This window comes from Alosa pseudoharengus, unplaced genomic scaffold, assembly GCF_046254945.1.
Source record: "Alosa pseudoharengus isolate Yale_2024_CS ecotype anadromous, Long Island Sound unplaced genomic scaffold, YU_APseudo_1.1 YU_APseudo_1.1_scf_24, whole genome shotgun sequence".
NCBI classification, from domain to species: domain Eukaryota; kingdom Metazoa; phylum Chordata; class Actinopteri; order Clupeiformes; family Clupeidae; genus Alosa; species Alosa pseudoharengus.
The window spans coordinates 1692993-1720172 of NW_027468689.1; the positions used below are offsets into that span (position 1 = coordinate 1692993).

Genomic DNA, 27180 nt, shown 5'->3' on the forward strand with positions numbered 1-27180 from the left:
TTGCTATTTTGTGTTTTGACTTGGAAAAACACACTTGTGTTTGTTTTGATGTGTGTAAATAAACACCAATCCCTGAAGTTTGGATCCCTGTATGTTTACAGAACTATGACAAAAGTATGAACTCAAACTGACATAGTCTACCTTGTGCACAGAGAAAGCAAAATATGTGTTTTTTTTATTCATACCATCAGTGTGTAGATGGCACATTGTGTGCTTATTATTGTGATGGCTTGTGTTTACTGTTTGATACGAAAACACCATTTTTACGAAGGTGTGAAGAGTTAAGCAAGGTGTGTTAGCTTTTGCAAGAGAACTACAATGTTTTGCTGATTGGGTGAAAGGTTTTCCTATTTGTGTGTAGAGTTTTGCAAAAAAAGCCATAGTTACAAAAAATGTGCTTAAGCAATCAGAAAAAACTGTAACAATGTAATTAAATAACTGACTGCAGTAATCATATCCGTATGTGGGAGGTACAGCACCTCCTAGTGTTGAAATTAAAACCAAATCAGACAGTAAATTGCACACATTCAGTGGCAAGTTCTGGCAACTGACCGGTCAATAGGTGGTGCACTTTGTGAACGAGTCGATATTTGCATCATGTTTATGATCAGTGCAAAAACAAAGTTCCAACTAGACCCCAGATTTCAGTGTACACTTCACTGATGTCATTCTTCGCTAGAAAAAGTTCACGTTCTTCTCTAAACTGTTTTGCAATTATATTTTATTATATTTTATATTATATTTTCGACTCTCAGAACAGCATGATCTTCAGGACTGTACCTTATGGAAATCGATCTGTCTCGTCAGGATATTTATGGATAAGCCTAGTAGATGCCCAATTCTTTACTCCCTTATTCGTGAGAATAATTAGGGCCCGAGCACCGAAGGGCGCAAGGCCCTATTGTTTTTGTAAGGATTATTATTATTATTATTATTATTATTATTATTAGGGCCCGAGCACCGAAGGGCGCAAGGCCCTATTGTTTTTGTAAGGATTATTATTAGGGCCCGAGCACCGAAGGGCGCAAGGCCCTATTGTTTTTGTAAGGATTATTATTATTATTATTATTATTGTTATTCCACTTTTTTGCTTTCCTTTTTTTGAGGTGGTTAACATGGTCGAAAATTCTTGAAATTTGGCACACACGTCAGGTGTCATGCAACGCAGTTAGGTACAAGAGCTTGACCTCGGGTGTGGCCCAGAGACTCGCTAGCGCCCCCTTAGGTGACTGATCCCGTGGTTGGCATATATTTTGAGGTGGTTAACATGGTCGAAAACGCATGAAATTTATCACACACATCAAGTGGTACAGTGAATAGACAGGGATAAAAGCTTGGCACCAGGCGTTGCCCAGGAACTCCATAGCGCCCCCTTACGTCACAGTGACTTGTGGTTGGCATATAGTTTTAGATACACACACCAAATTTGGTGGGTGTATGTAACTCCCAAAAACAAACAACTTTTGTATTAACATGCCATTAGCCACGCCCACAGGAAGTGAGGTAATTGAGATTTTGTGCGTTGTGGACATGATCAATTTTAACATACTCCTCCTAGACGGTTGATCCGATTCATGTCAAAGTTGGTATACATGATGCCGAGATGTTCCTGATTATAAATTGTGAAGCCTTTTTTTGATATGTTGTAATTTGACGAAATGGCGAAATTATTCATTTTAATACCCTTCCACATAAACAATAAATGTGTTATAATTCACCATGCATGGCTTGAAATGTTTTAAATTTCACAGGTCATTGAAGACCATGTTGATGATAATATTCACATGCCCATTATGCATGTTTGGCATAGCGCCACCAACTGGCAACAGAAAGAATGACAATTATACTGATGTCACATGATCAATTTGAACATACTCCTCCTAGACGGTTTGTCAGATTCATTTGAAATTTGGCAAACATTATGCCAAGATGTCGCTGATGTTAAATTGTGAATGAATTTTTGAATGTTGTAATATATTTGATATGATTTTAATATCTCACCACATAAACAGGAAATGTGTCATAAATCACAGTGCATTGAATGAATGGTCTGAAACTTCTCAGGTTAATAGATATCATGATTATGATGATATCCAGACACCCAATGGGCCTGCCTGGCATAGCGCCACCACCTGGCCAAGCAGGAAATGTGCCAGAAATGGACAATGCCTTAAGTGATTGATCTGAAACTTTATAAAATATTGGATATCATTATTGTGATGATATTCACATGCGTAATTCACAGGCCTAGCATAGCACCACCTTCTGGCCAAGCAGGAAATGTGCCAGAAATGCTCTAGGCTTTGAATAAATGGTCTGAAACTTCTCAGGTTAATAGATATTATGATTATGATGATATCCAGACACCCAATGGGCCTGCCTGGCATAGCGCCACCACCTGGTCAAGCAGTAAATGTGCCAGAAATGGACAATGCCTTAAGTGATTGATCTGAAAGTTTACAAACATTTTGGATATCATTATTGTGATGATATTCACATGTGTACTTTTCATGCCTAACATAGCGCCACCATCTGGCCAACCAAAAAGTGTATCAGAAATGTTCTTTGCTTAAAATGAATGGTCTGAAATTTCTCAGGTTAATATATATTATGATTATGATGACACCCAATGGGCCTGCCTTGCATTACGCCCCCACGTGGCCAAGCGAGTAAATGTGGCAGAAAATAAAATACAAAAACAAATAGCACACGCATCAAATATGTACATTTCACAAACGCACCACGTCGGTGCTTTGTTGCATTCCGACATGTCAAGGGTTGCGGCCCGCAGGTGCTCGGGCCCGCCATTGCCGCTTGCGGCTATATTTTTATTATTATTATTATTATTATTATTATTATTATTATTATTGTTATTCCACTTTTTTGCTTTCCTGTTTTTGAGGTGGTTAACATGGTCGAAACCTCTTGAAATTTGGCACACACGTCAGGTGTCATGCATCGCAGTTAGGTACAAGAGCTTGACCCCGGGCGTGGCCCAGGGACTCGCTAGCGCCCCCTTAGGTGACTGATCCCGTGGTTGGCAAATATTTTGAGGTGGTTAACATAATCGAAAACGCATGAAATTTAGCACACACATCAAGTGGTACAGTGAATAGACAGGGATAAAAGCTTGGCACCGGGCGTTGCCCAGGAACTCCATAGCGCCCCCTTATGTCACAGTGACTTGTGGTTGGCATATAGTTTTAGATACACACACCAAATTTGGTGGGTGTATGTAACTCCCAAAAACAAACAACTTTTGTATTAACATGCCATTAGCCACGCCCACAGGAAGTGAGGTAATTGAGATTTTGTGCGTTGTGGACATGATCAATTTTAACGTACTCCTCCTAGACGGTTGATCCGATTCATGTCAAAGTTGGTATACATGATGCCGAGATGTTCCTGATTATAAATTGTGAAGTTTTTTTTCGATATGTTGTAATTTGACGAAATGGCAAAATTATTAATTTTAATACCCTTCCACATAAACAATAAATGTGTCATAATTCACCATGCATGGCTTGAAATGTTTTACATTTCACAGGTCATTGAAGACCATGTTAATGATAATATTCACATGCCCATAATGCATGTTTGGCATAGCGCCACCAACTGGCAACAGAAAGAATGACAATTATACTGATGTCACATGATCAATTTGAACATACTCCTCCTAGACGGTTTGCCAGATTCATTTGAAATTTGGCAAACATTATGCCAAGATGTCGCTGATGTTAAATTGTGAAGGTATTTTTGAATGTTGTAATATATTTGATATGATTTTAATATCTCACCACATAAACAGGAAATGTGTCATAAATCACAGTGCATTGAATGAATGGTCTGAAACTTCTCAGGTTAATAGATATTATGATTATGATGATATCCAGACACCAAATGGGCCTGCCTGCCATAGCGCCACCATCTGGCCAAGCAGGAAATGTGCCAGAAATGCTCAATGCTTTGAATAAATGGTCTGAAACTTCTCAGGTTAATAGATATTATGATTATGATGATATCCAGACACCAAATGGGCCTGCCTGCCATAGCGCCACCACCTGGTCAAGCAGGAAATGTGCCAGAAATGGACAATGCCTTAAGTGATTGATCTGAAAGTTTACACAAATTTTGGATATCATTATTGTGATGATATTCACATGTCTAATTTCCATGTCTAACATAGCGCCACCATCTGGCCAACCAAAAAGTGTATCAGAAATGTTCTTTGCTTAAAATGAATGGTCTGAAATTTCTCAGGTTAATATATATTATGATTATGATGACACCCAATGGGCCTGCCTTGCATTGCGCCCCCACCTGGCCAAGCAAGTAAATGTGGCAGAAAATAAAATACAAAAACAAATAGCACACGCATCAAGTATGTACATTTCACAAAAGCACCACGTCGGTGCTTTGTTGGATTCCGACATGTCACGGGTTGCGGCCCGCAGGTGCTCGGGCCCGCCATTGCCGCTTGCGGCTATATTTATTATTAGGGCCCGAGCACCGAAGGGCGCAAGGCCCTATTGTTTTTGTAAGGATTATTATTATTATTATTATTCATTATTCTACTTTTTTGCTTTCCTGTTTTTGAAGTGGTTAACATTGTCGAAAACTCTTGAAATGTGGCACACACGTCAAGTGTCACGCATCGCAGTTATGTACAAGAGTTTGACTCCGGGCGTGGCCCAGGGTCTCGCTAGCGCCCCCTTAGGTGACTGATCTCGTGGTTGGCATATATTTTGAGGTGGTTAACATAAACGAAAAGTCTTGAAATTTGACACACACATCAGGTGTCACACAAAGCAGCTAGGTACAAAAGCTTGGCCCCGGGCATGGCCCAGGGACTCGCTAGCGCCCCCTTACGCCTCCTTAGGTGACTGATCCCGTGGTTTGCATATAATTTCAGCTACACACACCAAATTTGGTAGGTGTCTGTATCTCTCCAAGATGAACAACTTTCCTATGTACAATGCATTAGCCACGCCCAACAGGAAGTGAGATATTTGGGATTTTGTGCAGACTAATGTGATGAAATATGTGCTGAATTGTGATCCCAAAAGAGGTGCTTCTCATGGGTGAAAACGCATGAAATTTGGCACACACATCAAGTGATACAGTGAATAGACAGGGATAAAAGCTTGGCACCGGGCGTTGGCCAGGAACTCCATAGCGCCCCCTTATGTCACTGTGACTTGTGGTTGGCATATAGTTTTAAATAAACACACCAAATTTGGTGGGTGTATGTAACTCCCAAAACCAAACAACTTTTGTATTAACATGTCATTAGCCACGCCCACAGGAAGTGAGGTAATTGAGATTTTGTGCGTTGTGGACATGATCAATTTTAACATACTCCTCCTAGACGGTTGATCCGATTCATGTCAAAGTTGGTATACATGACGTTGAGATGTTCCTGATTATAAATTGTGAAGCCTTTTTTTGATATGTTGTAATTTGACGAAATGGCGAAATTATTAATTTTAATACCCTTCCACATGAACAATAAATGTGTCATAATTCACCATGCATGGCTTGAAATGTTTTAAATTTCACAGGTCATTAAAGACCATGTTAATGATAATATTCACATGCCCATAATGCATGTTTGGCATAGCGCCACCACCTGGCAACAGAAAGAATGACAATTATACTGATTTCACATGATCAATTTGAACATACTCCTCCTAGACGGTTTGTCAGATTCATTTGAAATTTGGCGAATATTATGCCAAGATGTCGCTGATGTTAAATTGTGAAGGGATTTTTGATAACTTATATATTTGATATGATTTTAATATCTCACCACATAAACAGGAAATGTTTCATAAATCACAGTGCATTGAATGAATGGTCTGAAACTTCTCAGGTTAATAGATATCATGATTATGATGATATCCAGACACCCAATGGGCCTGCCTGACATAGCGCCACCACCTGGCCAAGCAGGAAATGTGCCAGAAATGGACAATGCCTTAAGTGATTGATCTGAAACTTTATAAAATATCAGACATCATTATTGTGATGATATTCACATTCGTAATTCACAGGCCTAGCATAGCGCCACCATCTGGCCAAGCAGGAAATGTGCCAGAAATGCTCTATGCTTTGAATAAATGGTCTGACACTTCTCATGGTAATAGATATTATAATTATGATATCCAGACACCCAATGAGCCTGCCTGGCATAGCGCCACCACCTGGTCAAGCAGGAAATGTGCCAGAAAATGGACAATGCCTTAAGTGATTGATCTGTTTACAAAAAATTTGGATATCATTATTGTGATGATATTCACATGTGTAATTTCCATGCCTAACATAGCGCCACCATCTGGCCAACCAAAAACTGTATCAGAAATGTTCTTTGCTTAAAATGAATGGTCTGAAATTTCTCAGGTTAATATATATTATGATTATGATGACACCCAATGGGCCTGCCTTGCATTTCGCCCCCACCTGGCCAAGCAAGTACATGTGGCAGAAAATAAAATACAAACACAAATAGCACACGCATCAAATATGTACATTTTACAAACGCACCACGTCGGTGCTTTGTTGGATTCCGACATGTCACGGGTTGTGGCCCGCAGGTGCTCGGGCCCGCCATTGCCGCTTGCGGCTATATTTAGGGCCCGAGCACCCGAAGGGCGCAAGGCCCTATTGTTTTTGTAAGGATTATTATTATTATTATTATTATTGTTATTCCACTTTTTTGCTTTCCTGTTTTTGAGGTGGTTAACATGGTCGAAACCTCTTGAAATTTGGCACACACGTCAGGTGTCATGCATCGCAGTTAGGTACAAGGGCTTGACCCCGGGCGTGGCCCAGGGACTCGCTAGCGCCCCCTTAGGTGACTGATCCCGTGGTTGGCAAATATTTTGAGGTGGTTAACATAATCGAAAACGCATGAAATTTAGCATACACATCAAGTGGTACAGTGAATAGACAGGGATAAAAGCTTGGCACCGGGCGTTGCCCAGGAACTCCATAGCGCCCCCTTACGTCACAGTGACTTGTGGTTGGCATATAGTTTTAGATACACACACCAAATTTGGTGGGTGTATGTAACTCCCAAAAACAAACAACTTTTGTATTAACATGCCATTAGCCACGCCCACAGGAAGTGAGGTAATTGAGATTTTGTGCGTTGTGGACATGATCAATTTTAACGTACTCCTCCTAGACGGTTGATCCGATTCATGTCAAAGTTGGTATACATGATGCCGAGATGTTCCTGATTATAAATTGTGAAGTTTTTTTTTGATATGTTGTAATTTGACGAAATGGCGAAATTATTAATTTTAATACCCTTCCACATAAACAATAAATGTGTCATAATTCACCATGCATGGCTTGAAATGTTTTAAATTTCACAGGTCATTGAAGACCATGTTAATGATAATATTCACATGCCCATAATGCATGTTTGGCATAGCGCCACCAACTGGCAACAGAAAGAATGACAATTATACTGATGTCACATGATCAATTTGAACATACTCCTCCAAGACGGTTTGTCAGATTCATTTGAAATTTGGCAAACATTATGCCAAGATGTCGCTGATGTTAAATTGTGAATGGATTTTGGAATGTTGTAATATATTTGATATGATTTTAATATCTCACCACATAAACAGGAAATGTGTCATAAATCACAGTGCATTGAATGAATGGTCTGAAACTTCTCAGGTTAATAGATATCATGATTATGATGATATCCAGACACCCAATGGGCCTGCCTGGCATAGCGCCACCACCTGGCCAAGCAGGAAATGTGACAGAAATGGACAATGCCTTAAGTGATTGATCTGAAACTTTATAAAATATTGGATATCATTATTGTGATGATATTCACGTGCGTAATTCACAGGCCTAGCATAGCGCCACCTTCTGGCCAAGCAGGAAATGTGCCAGAAATGCTCTATGCTTTGAATAAATGGTCTGAAACTTTTCAGGTTAATAGATATTATGATTATGATGATATCCAGACACCCAATGGGCCTGCCTGGCATAGCGCCACCACCTGGTCAAGCAGTAAATATACCAGAAATGGACAATGCCTTAAGTGATTGATCTGAAAGTTTACAAACATTTTGGATATCATTATTGTGATGATATTCACATGTCTAATTTTCATGCCTAACATAGTGCCACCATCTGGCCAACCAAAAAGTGTATCAGAAATGTTCTTTGCTTAAAATGAATGGTCTGAAATTTCTCAGGTTAATATATATTATGATTATGATGACACCCAATGGGCCTGCCTTGCATTACGCCCCCACCTGGCCAAGCGAGTAATTGTGGCAGAAAATAAAATACAAAAACAACTAGCACACGCATTAAATATGTACATTTCACAAACGCACCACGTCGGTGCTTTGTTGGATTCCGACATGTCACGGGTTGCGGCCCGCAGGTGCTCGGGCCCGCCATCGCCGCTTGCGGCTATATTTTATTATTGTTGTTCTACTTTTTTGCTTTCCTGTTTTTGAGGGAGTTAACATGGTCGAAAATTCTTGAAATTTGGCACACACGTCAGGTGTCACGCAACGCAGTTAGGTACAAGAGCTTGACCCCGGGCGTGGCCCAGGGACTCGCTAGCGCCCCCTTAGGTGACTGATCCCGTGGTTGGCAAATATTTTGAGGTGGTTAACGTAATCGAAAAGTCTTGAAATTTGGCACACACATCAGGTGTCACACAAAGCAGCTAGGTAAAAAAGCTTGGCCCCGCGCATGGCCCAGAGACTCGCTAGCGCCCCCTTACGCCCCCTTAGATGACTGATCCCGTGGTGGGCATATACTTTCAGCTACACACACCAAATTTGGTAGGTGTTTGTATCTCCCCAAGATAAACAACTTTCGAATGTACAATGCATTAGCCACGCCCAACAGGAAGTGAGGTATTTGGGATTTTGTGCAGACTAATATGTGATGAAATATGTGATGAATCATGATGCCAAAGGAGGTGCTTCCCATGGGTGAAAACGCATGAAATTTGGCACACACATCAAGTGATACAGTGAATAGACAGGGATAAAAGCTTGGCACCGGGCGTTGCCCAGGAACTCCATAGCGCCCCCTTATGTCACTGTGACTTGTGGTTGGCATATAGTTTTAGATACACACACCAAATTTGGTGGGTGTATGTAACTCCCAAAAACAAACAACTTTTGTATTAACATGCCATTAGCCACGCCCACAGGAAGTGAGGTAATTGAGATTTTGTGCATTGTGGACATGATCGATCAATTTTAACATACTCCTCCTAGACGGTTGATCCGATTCATGTCAAAGTTGGTATACATGACGCCGAGATGTTCCTGATTATAAATTGTGAAGCCTTTTTTTGATATGTTGTAATTTGACGAAATGGCGAAATTATTAATTGTAATACCCTTCCACATAAGCAATAAATGTGTCATAATTCACCATGCATGGCTTGAAATGTTTTAAATTTCACAGGTCATTGAAGACCATGTTAATGATAATATTCACATGCCCATAATGCATGTTTGGCATAGCGCCACCAACTGGCAACAGAAAGAATGACAATTACACTGATGTCACATGATCAATTTTAACATACTGCTCCTAGACGGTTTGTCAGATTCATGTGAAATTTGGCAAACATTATGCCAAGATGTCGCTGATGTTAAATTGTGAAGGGATTTTTGATATGTTATATATTTGATATGATTTTAATATCTCACCACATGAAGAGGAAATGTGTCATAAATCACAGTTCATTGAATGAATGGTCTGAAACTTCTCAGGTTAATAGATATCATGATTATGATGATATTCAGACACCCAATGGGCCTGCCTGGCATAGCGCCACCACCTGGCCAAGCAGGAAATGTGTCAGTAATGCTCTATGCTTTGAATAAATGGTCTGAAACTTCTCAGGTTAATAGATATTATGATTATGATGATATCCAGACACCCAATGGGCCTGCCTGGCATAGCGCCACCACCTGGTCAAGCAGGAAATGTGCCAGAAATGGACAATGCCTTAAGTGATTGATCTGAAAGTTTACACAAATTTTGGATATCATTATTGTGATGATATTCACATGTCTAATTTCCATGTCTAACATAGCGCCATCATCTGGCCAACCAAAAAGTGTATCAGAAATGTTCTTTGCTTAAAATGAATGGTCTGAAATTTCTCAGGTTAATATATATTATGATTATGATGACACCCAATGGGCCTGCCTTGCATTGCGCCCCCACCTGGCCAAGCAAGTACATGTGGCAGAAAATAAAATACAAAAACAAATAGCACATGCATCAAATATGTACATTTCACAAATGAACCACGTCGGTGCTTTGTTGGATTCCGACATGTCACGGCTTGCGGCCCGCAGGTGCTCGGGCCCGCCATTGCCGCTTGCGGCTATATTTTAAGATTAGAATCTGAGGACAGATAGCCAAACAGACACAGGAAAGTCACAGAACACCTCACAGTTTTTCCTCAGTCGCTTTGGTGCTTTTCTCACATCACTATTAACATTTGCACAGCAGTTAGTGCATTTCTCAAAACAATTAGTGCAAACTGCAAAACCTAGTGGATAACCTGCAAAAGCACGTCACTTGCTCAAAATGGATAGTCCATTCCTCAAAAGCAAGTATTTATGTCAATGAAACTGCCAGTGTCATCAAAATGAGAAGTCTTGACACCATCGTTTATGAACAAGATAGTCAAATGGCTTTGTCATGTTTTCATTACGACAGTTTATGCTCTCAGTGTTTTCCCATGCAAAAAAAGGTCAGAACTCAGTGACACTACCTGGAAATGCTCAAGACAGCACTATACAGTACTTGTACAGCCATTTGAAAAAGTGTAAAGTTACAAATTGCTGTAGTTAGGGGAGTAAGTGAGTACAAGACACTGAATATATACGTTTCACAGTTTTACTGTATATGTTCTTTGCAATTCTACAGCATTGTGACAGAATTTGATAACTAGTTTTACCAGAACACCAATTTTGTCAAGCAATGAAATGAAGACTATTAGTTTTATTGGGAACAACTATTCAGCTTCCATAAGTATAGTTCATTTTGACTGACATGACGAAGCAACTGATACAGTTGCTTCGTCTCCAGGAAGGAGAAATAGCTACTATGATGTGCACAAATGACTAAATGTTGTGGAGGTTGAACTAATATTATGTTATGAGAATTTTAATTCTGATCTGAGAAAAGCACCAAAGCGACTGAGAAAAACTAATACAATCCTGATAACCATAACTGTTTAATGCACTTTGCTCATGTAATATCCTTGGTGGTGGTTAGTGAGGTTTCCCCCTTCATAGTAAAACACTGAGTGCCTAGAAAAGTGCTATATAAATGTAATGTGTTGTTGTTATATCCTTCTATAAATACTATCGATAGCTTTGTTAGAAAAGCGCTATATAAATGTAATGTGTTGTTGTTATATCCTTCTATAAATACTATCGATCGCTTTGGCTGATAAACAGGCAGTGCGTGGCAAAGGACTGACAAATTACCAAGCTGCACCAACTTTCCCTTTTCGTAAACATTTAATGGTTCACGTGACAGGAATTCAGAACTCCATAACCAGCTCCGTTAAATATTAACAAATTTACAGTCATGAGGAATGTAAAAAACAAAAAGAAAACACAATTTCAAACACAAGCAGTGCCTAAAAAACCCTCCCCCTCTCCCAACCCTGTCCAATCCCCTTTCAGCATCCACCCCACCCATGGCAAAGATCCGTCGTCAAGGAGACACAAAGTTCCGCCCCCACCCAAGTCAGTCACACCCTGCCCCACTCGGTTTCTCAATCTCTCAGAGCTCGTCCTTTTCTGTGGAGGCCTGGGGAGGAAACAGAAGAAGCACAAAGGGTTTAGTCGCAGGTCGTTTCCACAGACTGACCAGACACTTTACACACCGACACCGCCATGCTCGGAATAAGGGATCAGTGGATATTCCAAGTACATGGTTTAGTCACTAATCTGCCGAGTTAACCCAAAGTAAGTGGTTAAACACACTAATCTGCCGAGTTAACCCAAAGTGGTTAAACACACTAATCTGCCAAGTTAACCCAAAGTGGTTAAACACACTAATCTGCCAAGTTAAACATCCTGATAGCAGAGCAGTATGGCTTCATTCTCTTGACAAAAAAAAGCCAAAACGCTCCTCTCAGTTAACTTATCCAGGTTTGTAACTAAACCACTGTGTGTGTGTGAGCAGGCCCAGTGAGGGCACACTGAGGTGTGTGTGTGTGTGTGTGTGTGTGTGTGTGTGTGTGAGAGAGAGAAAAAGAGACTCACTGTGTCCTTTTCGGTCTCGTCATCCTCAGCGTCTATGTCTTCTTCGACATCATCTTCCTCAGCTGCGTCCTCTGGCTCCTCCTCTGGCTCCTCCTCCACCTGGACACACACAGGTACGTCACACACTTCACCTCCGTTTCCATAGTAACTCCAGTGCATGCGTGTGTGTCTGTGTATATTGCTCTACGCCAAATTGCATGTTCATAGGTCGCATGTGCGGAGATTGTTGGATAAAAGTACCAGTACCGAGTTGGTGCATTCCGGATAATACAACATCTAACAATATTTAGATGAATTATAACTTTTCTAATATTGTCAATCCAAATAAAAGCGTTCCTGCGTGTGTGTGTTAGCGTGTGTGTGTGTGTGTGTGTGTGTGTACCTGTTCGGCGAGGTCGACATTCATGCTTAGCCTCAGCATTCTCTCGATGCGTTCTCCGTAGGCTTTAGTGTCGGCCAGCTGGTAGCCCGAGCGCAGCGTCGCCGTCTCAAACAGAACCACCGCCAGATCCGCCGCCGTCTGATCTTCAGCGTCAGCCTACGAGAGAAAGAAAGAAAGAAATCAAACGAGTTAAAACCCATCCCTATTGTTTAAAGGTCAGCTAAATAAAACCAAACTCAGTTAAGGCTAACAGCATTCACATGATGGGGAAATATATTGACTTACATTTACTCTTTTCAGCATCTGTTTAATCAGGGGATGTTTGGGGTTAATTTCCAGGGTTTTTTTCTGGCTGGCATAATAGCTGGAGGAGAAAGCGAGAAATCACAGTCAGCTCTCTGTGCTGCAGGAGACACAACAGCACTCAACACACACAACCCTGTACAAACTCAACAATAACAACCACCAGCTGTGGAACAAACAAAAACAAAATAACACTATTCAGCATTGACTACTGTACAGAGCTGCTCGCTGCTTTTGTAACTGCCCACGTAATGATGCAAAATGTGTTGAATATGTTCATATACGCTGTGGCACCGTCTACTTTACTTGTCTAACTGTGAACATTATAATGGATCATACTTCATAAAAATCACTCAAGGTTATATATTAGATTCAAACAATGCAAACCTCCACTTCCAAAAAGGTAAAGACTGATCGAAATCTCCATGGGGGCATACTTTGTGCAGATTGCATGTAGGGGGCATATAGGGGGCATATAGGGGGCATACTTTGTGCAGATTGCATGTAGGAGGCATATAGGGGGCATATAGGGGGCATACTTTGTGCAGATTGCATGAAGGGGGCATATAGGGGGCCTTACTTTGTGGAGATGTCCTTGCCGGTCTGGTAGGCCTGGGCCTTCATGATGCGCTCCATGTTTCCGGACCAGCCGTACTGACTGGCCACCAGAGCGCAGGGGGAGTTGGTCAGTCTCTGGGACAGCACAGCCTTCTCGATCTGCAAGAGACGTGTGAGGAGAGTAAGTGGTCAGTCTCTGGGACAGCACAGCCTTCTCGATCTGCAAGAGAGTAAGTGGTCAGTCTCTGGGACAGCACCGCTGGTGCTGTGGTAGCTACCTTGTCCTTGAGGGCGTTGTCCTTCATCCAGGTGGTGAGGGGCTCGTACTCCTTCTCCAGGCTCTCCCGCTGCTCCTTGGCCTTGTCGCTCTCGTTGAAGTCAATGCCCTCCTTGGCCACGTTCTGGAAGCGCTTGCCGTCAAACTCTGGCAGCGCCTGGATGCAGTACTCGTCCACGGGCTCCGTCAGGTAGATCACCTCATAGCCCTTCTTCAGCAGCCGCTCAACGAAGGGAGAAGACTCGGCCTGGGGTGGACAGCAAACATTACTTAGGTCACATGAGGTAGAAATGTTCCCGATATTAAGCCGACGCTTTTAAAGCGACAGACTCCCACTGTAGGTTGGGGAGGCACCTCTCCTACCTCTGCTACCTCTCCTACCTCTCCTACCTCTGCTCCACCAAGCCCACTCAATAGCACTTTTATTTATACAACACAATTCATCTACACTGGCAATTCCAAGTGCTTCACAAATGACCAGATAAAAGAACATCTACTTTCACCCTTACGGCTCAAGTCTTCATATTGGTCATTATTTGACATTTAATCAAATTAATAAAAATTAATCAAACATCTAATGCATCCACTACTGACACCAAACTGAACTGTAAACATTTAAAAAAATAAAAATAAAAACACATGACAACCACAATCTTTTTGACACCTCATACCTCCTTCCTGCTGGTGGCAGCCATGAAGTAGATCTTGTCCTGCTTCTCCTTCATCCTCTCCACATACTGCTCCAGGCTGGCCGGCACCTTCTCGCTGTTGGACGTCTGGAAGCGCAGCAGCTTGGCCAGCCGGGTGCGGTTGGAGTGGTCCTCGATCACGCCCAGCTTGATGTTGGTGCCAAACTCCTTCCAGAACTTGTCGTTGTACACCTCCTCGGCGATCTTCTTGATCATGTCCAGGGTCTTGCGCACCAGCTTCTTGCGGATGACCTGCGGAGGCGATTGGAAAGGGTCTGTTAAAACTGCCCAGTGCGGAGCTAGAGAACGCTCGTGTGGAGAACGCTCGTGTGCGGAGCTAGACAACGCTCGTGTGCGGAGCTAGAGAACGCTCGTGTGCGGCCGGAGCTAGAGACCGCTCGTGTGCGGAGCTAGAGAACGCTCGTGTGCAGAGCTAGAGAACGCTCGTGTGCAGAGCTAGAGAACGCTCGTGTGGAGAACGCTCGTGTGCGGAGCTAGAGAACGCTCGTGTGCGGAGCTAGAGAACGCTCGTGTGCGGAGCTAGAGAACGCTCGTGTGGAGAACGCTCGTGTGCAGAGCTAGAGAACGCTCGTGTGGAGAACGCTCGTGTGCGGAGCTAGAGAACGCTCGTGTGCGGAGCTAGAGAACGCTCGTGTGGAGAACGCTCGTGTGCAGAGCTAGAGAACGCTCGTGTGGAGAACGCTCGTGTGCAGAGCTAGAGACCGCTCGTGTGCAGAGCTAGAGAACGCTCGTGTGGAGAACGCTCGTGTGCGGAGCTAGAGAACGCTCATGTGGAGAACGCTCGTGTGCGGAGCTAGAGAACGCTCGTGCGTGGAGCTAGAGAGCGCTCGTGTCACTCGGAAGCCTGCATGTCTGACACATTGTTGCTGATGGTTCTGCACGAGTCTGACACATTGTTGCTGATGGTTCTGCACGAGTCTTACCTTCAGCAGTTTGTGCTGCTGCAGCGTCTCCCTGGAGACGTTGAGGGGCAGGTCATCAGAGTCCACCTGACAGGAGAACAGACAGAATTAGATTTCCTGCACACAGCCCGGTGCTATGCCAACTGTAACTATGGCAATCTAAAAATGCAAGATGCTGGCAATACAAAAATCATTAGAAAGCAGAAATTATTTTCAAATGTATCCCCACGTGAAGGCACTGCTGGTTAAGGCACATAAACATGTAAACTCAGGAAGTGGAACAAGCACAACTGCACTTACCACACCCCTGACAAAGTTGAGGTACTTGGGCATCATGTCGTGGAAATCATCAGTGATGAACACCCTGCGTACAAACAGCTGAGGAGAGACATTGGAAGCATGTTATACCAAACAACAAACAAACAAACCAACAGCAGTGTGTGTGTGTGTGTGTGTGTGTGTGTGTGCACGTGCATGTCTGTGCGTGTGCGTGTGCGTGTGCGTGTGTGTGCACGTGCATGTCTGTGCGTGTGCGTGTGTGTGTGTGTGTGTGTGTGTGTGCACGTGCATGTCTGTGTGTGTGTGTGTGTGTGTGCGCGCGCATGTACCTTGATGAAGTCATTCTTCTTGGAGCCGTATTCATCAAAAAGGCCACGCGGAGCAGCAGCGGGCACAAACAGGATGGACTTGAAGGTGACCTCTCCCTCCGCCGTGAAGTGGATGTGCCCAAGGGGCTCGTCCGAGTCCTTTAAACAGACACACACATGCACTCGATTAAACTGAAACAAAATCGGCCTGGTACACTGGCTACTGGGTATTGTAGTTCAGAGTTAGGAGGAATTGTACCATAGCGGCCAATGGCAAACCTTAGGTATGGACACCATCTCTATAGAAACACATCCCAACGTTTAACTGAAGGGATACATCAGTACATCACTTATCTGGTAAACATTTAGTCCACACAGTCACCATCTGGTTATCTTGTCACTTGATCACTTATCTGGTAAACATTTAGTCCACACCGTCACCATCTGGTTATCTTGTGTTGTACGTAAAGGCAGTAGTGTTACTCTAAGGCCTCCTTTTGCTCGGAAGCTTGAATGACCATCCTCATTTGTAAGTGGCTTTGGAGAAAAGTGTCAGCTAAGTAAGGGATAATGGACGACACGGTGGTCTGTTCACAGAAGTTAATGCACGGTGGTCGAGGTTGTAAAACGGCCCCGACGCGAAGCGGAGGGCCGTTTAAACCTCGTAGTGCATTAACTTCTGTGAACTGACCACCGTGTCGTCCATTATCCCGCTTATTCCACTGTTGCCACTTGCGTTGTGTTCATTTCCTGTTACAATTTAAACTTTTTAATCACTAAAACGGTCTTGTTTGTAGAACTAATTTCTTCCGACACATATCAACTAATTTCTCAACTCACAGGACAAACTGCCGTTACTAGTTCTAAATGGATGGTTGCTACGGCCAAAGGCCAGTCGTTAGTTCTATCTCTCCCGTTGTCAAGCGGGCGTATCCCAAGATTCTGATGAACTTTAGCTTTGAAACATCGCTATTTTACTTAGCCTGCTGTCATCCATCTAGCTAAAAGCCACCTCCGTCATATGCTACAATGTTGCAATGTTCTGAACATATGCATTTTACAGCTCGGATGCAACGTGACAGTTCATTTAAACTTCACAACGAGTTCGGCGAATTAATATACAAGTGTGATACGGCCAAAAAAATGGATCTACTTCATAGGTGTGCAGATAACATACGGTTAATGGTCGTTCTAAATTACGTAGGACAATGGGAAATTCAACCAAGCAGTGGAATAAACAGATCTTATTTCACCCACTGCAAGGAGTTGTCATGGTTTCTTAAAATGGCGTATTGCTACATACGCCACTAGATTGTGATACTACTTTTACATTTTAATCGGTGCATTTTCGTGGCTTTTGTCTCACCTTGGAGAAGGTCTTGTAAAAGGCCTTGTACTCGTCCTCCTCTACCTCCCTAGCAGGGCGCTGCCAGATGGGCTTAATGTCGTTCATCAGCTCCCAGTCCCACACCGTCTTCTCCACCTGAGAGAGAGAGAGAGAGAGAGAAACTTGCTTTCACTATATCCAATTCAATTGTGTTATTTTATATAGCAGCATAAACACAGACATAAACAAGCTTCAAAGTACTTTAGTGTACTATGAATCACATTCAAATGATCCCACTCTCTGCCTGACAGAATATATCTGAATGTATATGCTCCAGCACTTTGACTAGCCCCTCACAGACTCTGCATTTCCGTTTTATAAAATAATCAACAAATTAATGGACTAGGAAAAGAATTGTTCCAGCCCAAATGTAGAATACTATATGAATAAATTTGAACTTGAACAGCCTCCAGTGTGTGAGAAGCGGGCCCTGGGGTGTGTGAGAAGGAGGCCCTGGGGTGTGTGAGAAGCGGGCCCTGGGGTGTGTGAGAAGCGGGCCCTGGGGTGTGTGAGAAGGAGGCCCTGGGGTGTGTGAGAAGGAGGCCCTGGGGTGTGTGAGAAGCGGGCCCTGGGGTGTGTGAGAAGCGGGCCCTGGGGTGTGTGAGAAGGAGGCCCTGGGGTGTGTGAGAAGCGGGCCCTGGGGTGTGTGAGAAGGAGGCCCTGGGGTGTGTGAGAAGCGGGCCCTGGGGTGTGTGAGAAGGAGGCCCTGGGGTGTGTGAGAAGGAGGCCCTGGGGTGTGTGAGAAGGAGGCCCTGGGGTGTGTGAGAAGGAGGCCCTGGGGTGTGTGAGAAGGAGGCCCTGGGGTGTGTGAGAAGGAGGCCCTGGGGTGTGTGAGAAGGAGGCCCTGGGGTGTGTGAGAAGGAGGCCCTGGGGTGTGTGAGAAGGAGGCCCTGGGGTGTGTGAGAAGGAGGCCCTGGGGTTTTGGGGTTTTACCTTCTTGGTCTTGGGCTTGTCCTCCTTCTCCTCTTCCTCCTTCTCCTCTTCCTCCTCCACCTCTACCTCATCCTCAGTGGCGTCCTCGTCTTTGGCCTCCTCCTTGGCAGCCTCGTCATCCTCATCGATGGGCTCCTCTACCGTTTCAGTCTGGGGGGAGGAGCAAAGACCAAAGTAGATTAGTAACAGTCATGAATTTCATTGTCGCAAAAAATGCAACAACTTTAAACGCAATTGTTAATTTGCCATTTTGTCTGCTAAGCACTCATTTCTGATCAAATTTTAAGAACATTCGACTTATTTCTTTTAACCACCAACAGTGGCTTGGAATTCTTTGGTATAACAGTCCATGTGTATGTGTGCATGCAGATGTGAAACGTGCCTTGCTGCTCCAGACGTAGATGGGGAAGTTGATGAACTGCGAGTACTTCCTGACCAGGTTCTTAATGGTCTCCAGCTCCAGGTAATCAGAGGCCTCCTCTTTCATCACAAGCCTGTGGCGAAGAAAGACAACATCACAGACTTAAACGAGACCCTCTTCATTCAAACCCTAAAGTTATGATTGTATACAAATATCCTTGAAATATCAACTTTACCAAATTAAACATTAGATATATTACGCATATAATTTTAAGTAAACCCTGTTTCCCCGGAATCAATACTGTTAAGAGACAGACAAATCTGACTTCTAATCTTGCAAGTTCTTTTGGAAATCACATTAGCCAAGGCATTCTCTCCAGGCGCCCGACATTATGCTCACAGGTTCTCCCTTCATAAGCAGTAATGTGACCTTGCCATTTATAGAAAACCATCACACATACAAACCCTTAACTAATCCCTTCACGGTTGCTTAGATCAGAGCACTGATTCCAGACCTTCTGGCGAAGCCCCGCGCCCTGTTGCCCCGCGCCCTGCTGCCCCACGCCCTGCTGCACTTACGTGATGGTCGTTCCGCGCCCCAGGGTGTCTCCGCGCGGGTCCTCGATGACTGAAAACTCGTTGGAGTCCGACTCCCAGATGTGCTGCGTGCCGTTGTTGTGCTTGGACGTGACGATGACCTTGTCGGCCACCAGGAAGGCGGAGTAGAAGCCCACGCCGAACTGGCCAATCAGCTCGGACGTGGACTGGCCCTCTGTCTGCATATCGGTCATCTTGTTGAGGAATTCGCTGGTGCCGGACTTGGCGATGGTTCCCAGGTTCTTCACCAGATCCTCTTTGGTCATGCCGATGCCCGTGTCAGTGACGTGGAGCAGGTTCTTGTCCTTGTCGGCCTGGCGACAGCACAAACAGGAAGGTTAAGAATGTCTCCAGGCATCCCAGCATGCAATGACACCCATTCCCCCAACTGCTAAGAATGGCTGCCAGGATGGTTAGTGTCCCCCAATTCACATCCCTCAAACTACTTTTGTTCTGATTTGCATTTTTAATGTTACATTTGTCTATTTGTTTTCTTTTCAACTCTTAATTGCTTTTTACACATCACTCCAGAGTTGTCTGGTTGCCTTTTCTTGCCTGAAGTGAGAAACAATTATTGATTTTTCTTCTCTAAAAATGCAAAGGGCATTCATATTTCTTAGTTTGAATATTACCTAAGTAATCTGCGGTCACAATATGAGGACATATTTCCTTATCGTTGTCGATTTCAGCAGGTGACATTTACGGTCATAATACAAGACTGTGCCAAGTCATAAAAAACGGATATTATCTATCTGTGACTTCCGAAAGAGCACCTACAAAACAAATGACTCTGATAGTGACAACTAGGTCATCATGTTTTGACAGAAAGCCTGTCCACCACAGCAAATGCCTCACATATGGCCCTCTGTCACACATATCTGTTTGGATAGGACACTGGCCAAACGATACCAGACTTTTTGCAAAACATATGTAAAGTCAAAAGGCCTATTTCCATGTTGCAGGAATACACACTGGCTTGCTGTTTCACAGGAAAACATTAAATATGACGTGTAGAGAGGGCAAGAAAACCATGCCCACCTTAATCTTCACGGTCAGTTCTTCGTTGGCAGCCAAGGCATCATCCCTGGTCAGCGAGAGCAAGCGGATCTTGTCCAGGGCGTCAGAAGCGTTGGAGATGAGCTCCCTCAAGAAGATCTGAGTCAGCAAGACAGGGCGGGAGGAGAGGGGGAGTGAAAGGTTATTTAATGAAAGTTACTACCTCGTCACAAGACAGTGTGCTGATTACAGCAGTCATACACTCAACAGCTAGCGGTTAGCCTCTCAGAGTAACACCAGCACGCGCACACACACACACACACACACACACACCCTCTCAGAGTAACACAAGCTCTGAGACCATCACGCATCAAATAATAAAACTTTGATATGCTAGATAACAGCCATGTTGAAGAAATACTGGTGCACTCAAATATTATAAATATTATGCTGCAGTCTTTGCACTTCAGAGGCAGAGCAAACCACAGAAGCACAACAATCTTGATATAGTGTTTTTAAGTCACAGTGAGTTTTGCAGGCGATTCAACAAACATAACACCTGCATCAGGTGCGCCCCTCATAACACCTGCATCAGGTGCCCCTCATAACACCTGCATCAGCCTCATAACACCTGCATCAGGTGCCCCTCATAACACCTGCATCAGCCTCATAACACCTGCATCAGGTGCCCCTCATAACACCTGCATCAGCCTCATAACACCTGCATCAGGTGCCCCGCTCACCTCCTTGTTCTTGTACAGGGAGTTGATGATGAGCTTCATCATGCGGTTGACCTCAGCCTGGAAGGCATGCTTTTCCGACTTATCTCGAATTTCCTTAATCTGCGCTGCGTTCAATCCATCCAGTTGAATAGCTTCTTCCTCCCTGATGGAAACAGAAAGGAAGATTGGGGTGAAGCAGATGTGATGAGATTCCCAATAGACTAATCTCAACCCCCAGCACAGTCCTGGGAGGCCTGAGGCAAGTCAAGACAGTTCAGTTACGATGCCTTGCCTACCCCACCCCCCTTCATAAAATACCCCACTGGGAGGTTTACAGCACAGTCTCATGAGAGGAACAGAACTCCATCAAGTCATAAGAGGTGTAAGGAACAGCTGCAGCTTCAGATCTTTTTGGCAACAGACCAGTGGGAAGTTCACCTAAAATTAGATGTTCTGTGTTTTGGAAAAAGCAATGGAGAGCCACAGCGGTCTTATATGGCTGTTACTTTCGGCTCAGCTGAGCAAGTATGCAACGCAAGTAAGTACACACAAGCACACACACACACACACACACACACCTTTGTACGACTTCATCATCTGTCTTGGAACCATCTCTGCTTTTTCCTAGATCATCCTCCACGGTTCCATCAATGTCAAGATCATCTTCTGCCTGCACAGATGCTGCAAAGATAAACAATTTTCTTTTACAAACACAAATAATAACTGATGCAGTTTTGTAGTCATATCAAACGCCAACCCAGAGTTGGAGAACTACACACACATTCTCCATCTGAAAGGCAATCTCCAGACAGATACTACACAATCTAATAAAGACACAACTCTAACCAAACCCTGTGATGGACCTGTCAGGATGATAAAAGTAGCGGGGCTAATTTGGGCTTTTGAGGTTGATGAAATCAGTTGTTCAGATTAGAAATTAGTTCCTTGGTGTTGTCCCGCTGCCCCCGTCGACTTTAGGCCTGTGCTAACATGTTAGATTACCATATTTATTCACATCTTGTTCAACTTGGCCGATGATGGAGATGACAACCGACGGACACTTTACTCCATCTCACACCTAGTTATGGACCTAACGTTAAATGGGAGAACGAACGCTGCCGTCCGCCATCTGTCAGGGGGTGCTTTTCCTTGAGAGGAAAAGGGAAATTCACCTCGCTGAGAAGTGAAGCCAGAACGTTGAGGCACGTTTAGTTTAAAGTTGTATGTTAACGTTTGCTATGTTTAGCACGGAGTGACGAATTAAATGTTATGCTGGGACGTGCATTGTCATATCGTTACCACACTCAACCTAGAAAGCGAGCTAACGTTGGTCCGCGTTTATGACTACCGTTACCGTTCCTGGCGACGTTAACGTTAGCTGCTAACCTAACGTTAGCCGGTCAGCCAAGTTCCCGGAAAACCTAGCTCCCAACACATCCGTATGCAAAATCCTGCGTTATTCTGTTGTACAGAAAGCTAAAATGCACGCCGAGTTGGCCTATATACACTTTGCATTAACGTTAAGGTTCACACGTGGAAAGTCGTTGGGGTTAACGTTAGCATTATCCAGCTTCCAAATTAACGTTACCTTAGAATATTCAAGAGGAAACTTCGAGAAGCAAAATTAATCAGTCTTGCCTGCAGCCCATCCACCTCACAGTATCCTACAACGTTAACGTTCTTCAATAGATGGTCACAGTAACTTAATGAACTATTCGATCAAATGGAATTCAACTGACTCAACTTATCAGCAAAAATCTGAATAACATGACCTGTCAATTTGACAACAGACATTATTCATTACGTTAGCTTACTAGCCATCATTCAAGTTCAAACCGCAGGAATGAAAAGAAACCCGGCATAAGTCATGAGGGTCTGCAAATAAAATGTGAGGTTTACGTTAACTTTAGGTAGCAAATTCTAAAATGAATGACTAAGATTAGCTAACGTTACTTACTGAAGGCAAGAAGAGCACATAGAAGACCTAAGATCCATAAACGCTTCATTTTGATGAAGTAAAATTCACTTCAGTATGCCTTTTACAGTCCTTCGGATGGGATCTGCGTGGATGGCCGATCTGTAGTCGACTTTATGAAAGGACTAGTTTGATGGAGGCGGACTACCTTAGCTGACCAATCGCTGTTACCCACGCACAACACAGAACCAATAGCAGAGCGATCAGCGGCATACGTCTTCCAATCGTGGCCTTACATGTCCGATTTAACACCCGAAAATCGTGGCTGGATTTCATTGGATGAAGTGGATGTCGAGCGTGAACGTTTTCTGACAGGCCGGTCATACATCCGGGGAATTCAAGACGTTTACCTTGACTACCGCTCTCTGATAACTGTTGCTATGCGGTTCCTTGTCTTGTACATTTCATCAAACCAAGGTCGACAACGTGCATTGTATCGTTCAGTGAAATGTAAACATTTTCAAATAGTTACGTTTGCATTGCATAGTTGGTAAGATTTTGAAAGCGGAGAGTATGTTGCATAGCGTACACACTGAGTTTAGAATTTAATTGTTCATCATCTGTATCCTGAACACTGAAAATTAGCCTACAACAGTCGGGATATGTGTCAGATAGCCAGGATAGCAGGATTATAAAGTGTGTTTGCTTAGGCTACTGTTGTATCACTCACATCTCACATTTTGTAGACCTCAAATCATTAACCTGTTCATCACCTCTCTCTCTCACACACACACACACAAACTCCCTCACACTCACTTTATTTTGTGCATTGCAGATCTCGGGGGAAGCCTGAGCAGGTTGCCATGATGAGGGGTGAGCCTTTGGGGGAAGGAGAGCCAAGTAAAGCAGAACCTCTCTGCGCCCTCCCCAGCAGAGAGCGATCCTCCTGGGGCCTTACCTGTGCACTGTCCCTGCAGACCCGCTGGAGGAGTGGGCCTGCCTGAGGTGCTCCAATCCCCTACCTGGACCAGCTGTGTCAGGCACAAGGCACATGCTTCAGCCCCGTGAATGTACAGTGACTGAATGCCAAGCATTAATCGGCACCCCAAAACCCACCCAACAGCTAGAGACCAGACTGGACATCATAAACCAGTCAGACCTTGTGTGTGTTCTGGGACAAAGGTCTCACACCTGTCTCGGCATCAACAACAGTGTCTCTGGAGGAAGAATGTAAATGTAAATCAGGTTTCTAGACCAAGTGTACTTGCGTATACAAGGGATTTGGTCTCTGCATTTATCCCATCCGTGAATTAGTGAAACACACTCAGCACACAGTGAACACACAGTGAGGTGAAGCACACACTAACCTGGAGCAGTGAGGGGTTAGGTGCCTTGCTCAAGAGCACTTTAGCCGTTCCTACTGGTCAGGGATCAAACCGGCAACCCTTCGGTTCCAAGCCCAAAGCCCTAACCAGTAGGCCACGACTGCCCCGACTGAAGAGCAGGTGAATTATTAAGTGCAGGGTGAACGGAAGAGCTGGAAGAACTGATGGATGGAGAGGCAGAGAGAGAGAGAGAGAGAGAAAGATCTGGGCTAAGAATACACCTAGTCATTATAATTTGTATAGGAGACACGTCTGTGAGTCTTCAGAAAGTCTGCTATTTTAGGCCCAAATCCTCGGAGGCAAAGCCTGGCTGACACCAGACTGATTTTTAAATCTCAATTGAGATGGAGAGTGAGTCTGGGGACCTTTCATTCACATAGGCTACAATGGCCAAGGGGCATAACTATAAGTGAATTAAACTTATTAATTAAACGGAATGACTTAAACTAAAATTAGTACATTAAACTTTTAAAATCTTTCTGAAAGTACAGCAAACACATCCCTCTTCTAAACAGTGTTTACTCAGTTGCAATGAAAATACACACCATGTTGTTTAACACTGATGCCATTAGCGCAGCCATTGTTTGTGTTGCGGTATCAATGTATACAATGCGGTATCTAGCTTTCTAATATCTATGCTCTTGGGGTCCCCCTACAGCTGAGATTAAAAAAAAAATCTTTAGGGGGCCTTTAACTGTATTCCTCTATCCGTCATCAAATAAAGCCAGGCCCAAGCCAGATAAGCAGTTGTGATTGGTTTTTGGTCTTCAATGGTAAGGTGTTCAGATGGACCTGCAGAGCAAATTCAAATTTGCTAACCCAGGCATGAAACTGGCCCCTACTGCACTGGCCATGTTCAGCCACAAACGAAAGACATTTGCACAGAGGAAAATACATGCTTGTTAAAACACCACGAACAGAGCACAGAGTTTAACTCTGGACTAATGCATAATCCCTGAGCGTTATGACTGAAAAGGGAATTGTCATTATTTTTAGATTAAATATCTCTAATCTATCTATTAAATATCTCTTTTCTGCTCTATTATTCCTGGCTATGTCCTGTCCTCACAAATGTTGTCATCAGATGTGTAACAGTAGCCAGCTGGTTTTCTTAGGGGCAGGAGGGTGGGTGGCCTACGCCTGCCTCCCATTCCTTGAAACAGTGTCACGTTGACACTAAGCACAATGCCATGTTGATTTATTTGATTGCCTGAATCTTTGCAGAGCACAACATGTCATTCTCATTCTATTTGCCTCTGTGGAAAACATTGAACCATGCACTAGGCTTCCATGCACTTTGCTTCTTGGCCTTGCTTGACTAGTGTTTTGCTACTATTTGTTCCTCTGATCTGGTGTTTCAGATGTCTGCCTGTTGCAGTGTTTCCCTGAAGATTTTCTGAGTAAGAGGGTCTTCTATGTGAGTCTTGGCCAACTCTTTTTGCAGAATAAAGCTGTTGACAATGGCAATATCATTAAGAGGAATGGTGAATGTCTTGTACCACTTTTTTGTTTTGTGATATGAGCCAAGCCAAGTTGTATGGCATCACCTGTAAATCTAGAAAGGTTTACCGCCACCTACTGGAATATGTTGAACGAGCCCATTTCTGTGCTGTTTTGGTTTCTTCTGGAATTATAAGAAAATGTCCCTATGAGCCTATTTTATTATTAAGCAGATTTAGCCCACTGTAAGAAGCAATAGGAGACTGATTGGGTAAAAAAAAAAACACTACCAGGTCAGCATTGGTTGTAATGATTTTTTTTTTTAAATCAACAAGACGTGTCATTTTATCATGGACAAAAATCAAGTGCACATCACGTGAACAACATATGCACATCGCAACAATCCAACCAATCACAAAACAGATTCCGCGTGTGAGGCCTGTTTATATATTTCGTATTTGATTAGCAACGGTCTTTTTGTGGAGACCAAAGATTCTAGAGAGGAATAAAAATATGTGAAAACCATGAAAGTTTAAAATGTAAGAAAAAAAAAAAACTCACGTTCCAAGCGCCCCCCTAGCTGGGAAGGAATATGTGAAAAATCATAAAGATTGGCCACTTCTGGATAAGTTTTTGATTTTTGGCAGGGTGTTAGGAATAGGCTTTTTAAGGTTTTAAAAAAACCATGGATACAAGTTGTGTCATCTCAGCTTCTTTTAGTCTTAAATTGTTGTATAATGTATTTTCTCTACTTTGTTTGATACAAGGAATCCAATTTTGATATGTTCTTCTTATACCTAACACCCTGCCAAAAATCAAAAACTTATCCAGAAGTGCCCAATTTTCATGAATTGCATCCCCTAGGTTGCACTATGGGTTGTACGAACGCCCCCCAGAGGGCGGTACCGCCCCAGTTGAGAAACCCTAATTTTGTAGTTAAATTCAAAGGTAGCCTACCATCCCAAACCATGGAGTACAATGCTGATTGCTGTGACACTGTGGGCGCTACTTTAAATGCTGGCCAGTCTAACGGCTCCTACACACAGTTGCGTTCCGTCAACGCATGCCAGTGGGTGTTCCCGACGGTAGCTATGCAAATGACTTGAAGTATAACCGTAATTTATTTGGTTGGAGTCATCTGTGGATTGGCTTGATTGGCTGGTGGCTACCGTCGGGAACACCCACTGGCATGCGTTGACGGAACGCAACTGTGTGTAGGAGCCGTTACTGAAGCCTGCTTAACTAGATGTACCGCAGAGCGGTACAAAATATGCCCGCCGCCCAGTCCAGCACATTTTTTCCACAAAAAGAAATCACGCTGAAAGGCCTATATGACTGTCTCACTAAATTGCATTATCCACACTCAATTCTCACTGGTATCTGCTAGACAACAAGTACCAAAACATGATTAGTTCATAGATTTCACA

At 43.6% G+C, this 27180-nt stretch overlaps 1 protein-coding gene across 1 annotated transcript; it reads right to left on the bottom strand.

Moving 5' to 3' along the window:
* Positions 1-11527: 11527 nt before the first annotated feature.
* Positions 11528-23095, bottom strand: hsp90b1 (heat shock protein 90, beta (grp94), member 1). Its single transcript, XM_076302779.1, has 18 exons — positions 22971-23095; positions 21592-21694; positions 21035-21176; positions 20334-20450; positions 19278-19609; positions 18721-18832; positions 18339-18488; positions 17385-17501; positions 16040-16177; positions 15732-15809; positions 15453-15518; positions 14491-14760; positions 13821-14066; positions 13565-13701; positions 12967-13045; positions 12682-12837; positions 12300-12398; positions 11528-11841 (listed from the first exon to the last, which is right to left on the bottom strand). Exons 1-18 carry the CDS (start codon positions 23017-23019, stop codon positions 11815-11817), a joined length of 2418 nt encoding a protein of 805 aa, XP_076158894.1. The 5' UTR covers positions 23020-23095; the 3' UTR covers positions 11528-11814.
* Positions 23096-27180: the final 4085 nt, after the last annotated feature.

What these genes read in the sequence shown, in the direction of transcription:
- hsp90b1 (XM_076302779.1), bottom strand. Translation starts at nt 23,019, where the DNA reads ATGAAGCGTTTATGGATCTTAGGTCTTCTATGTGCTCTTCTTGCCTTC. An exon ending in ACAAGCCCAAGACCAAGAAG is followed by an intron (nt 17,502 to 18,338) that starts GTAAAACCCCAA and finishes TCTCTCTCTCAG; the next exon opens with GTGGAGAAGACGGTGTGGGA. An exon ending in GGCAAGGACATCTCCACAAA is followed by an intron (nt 13,046 to 13,564) that starts GTAAGGCCCCCT and finishes TTTCTCCTCCAG; the next exon opens with CTATTATGCCAGCCAGAAAA.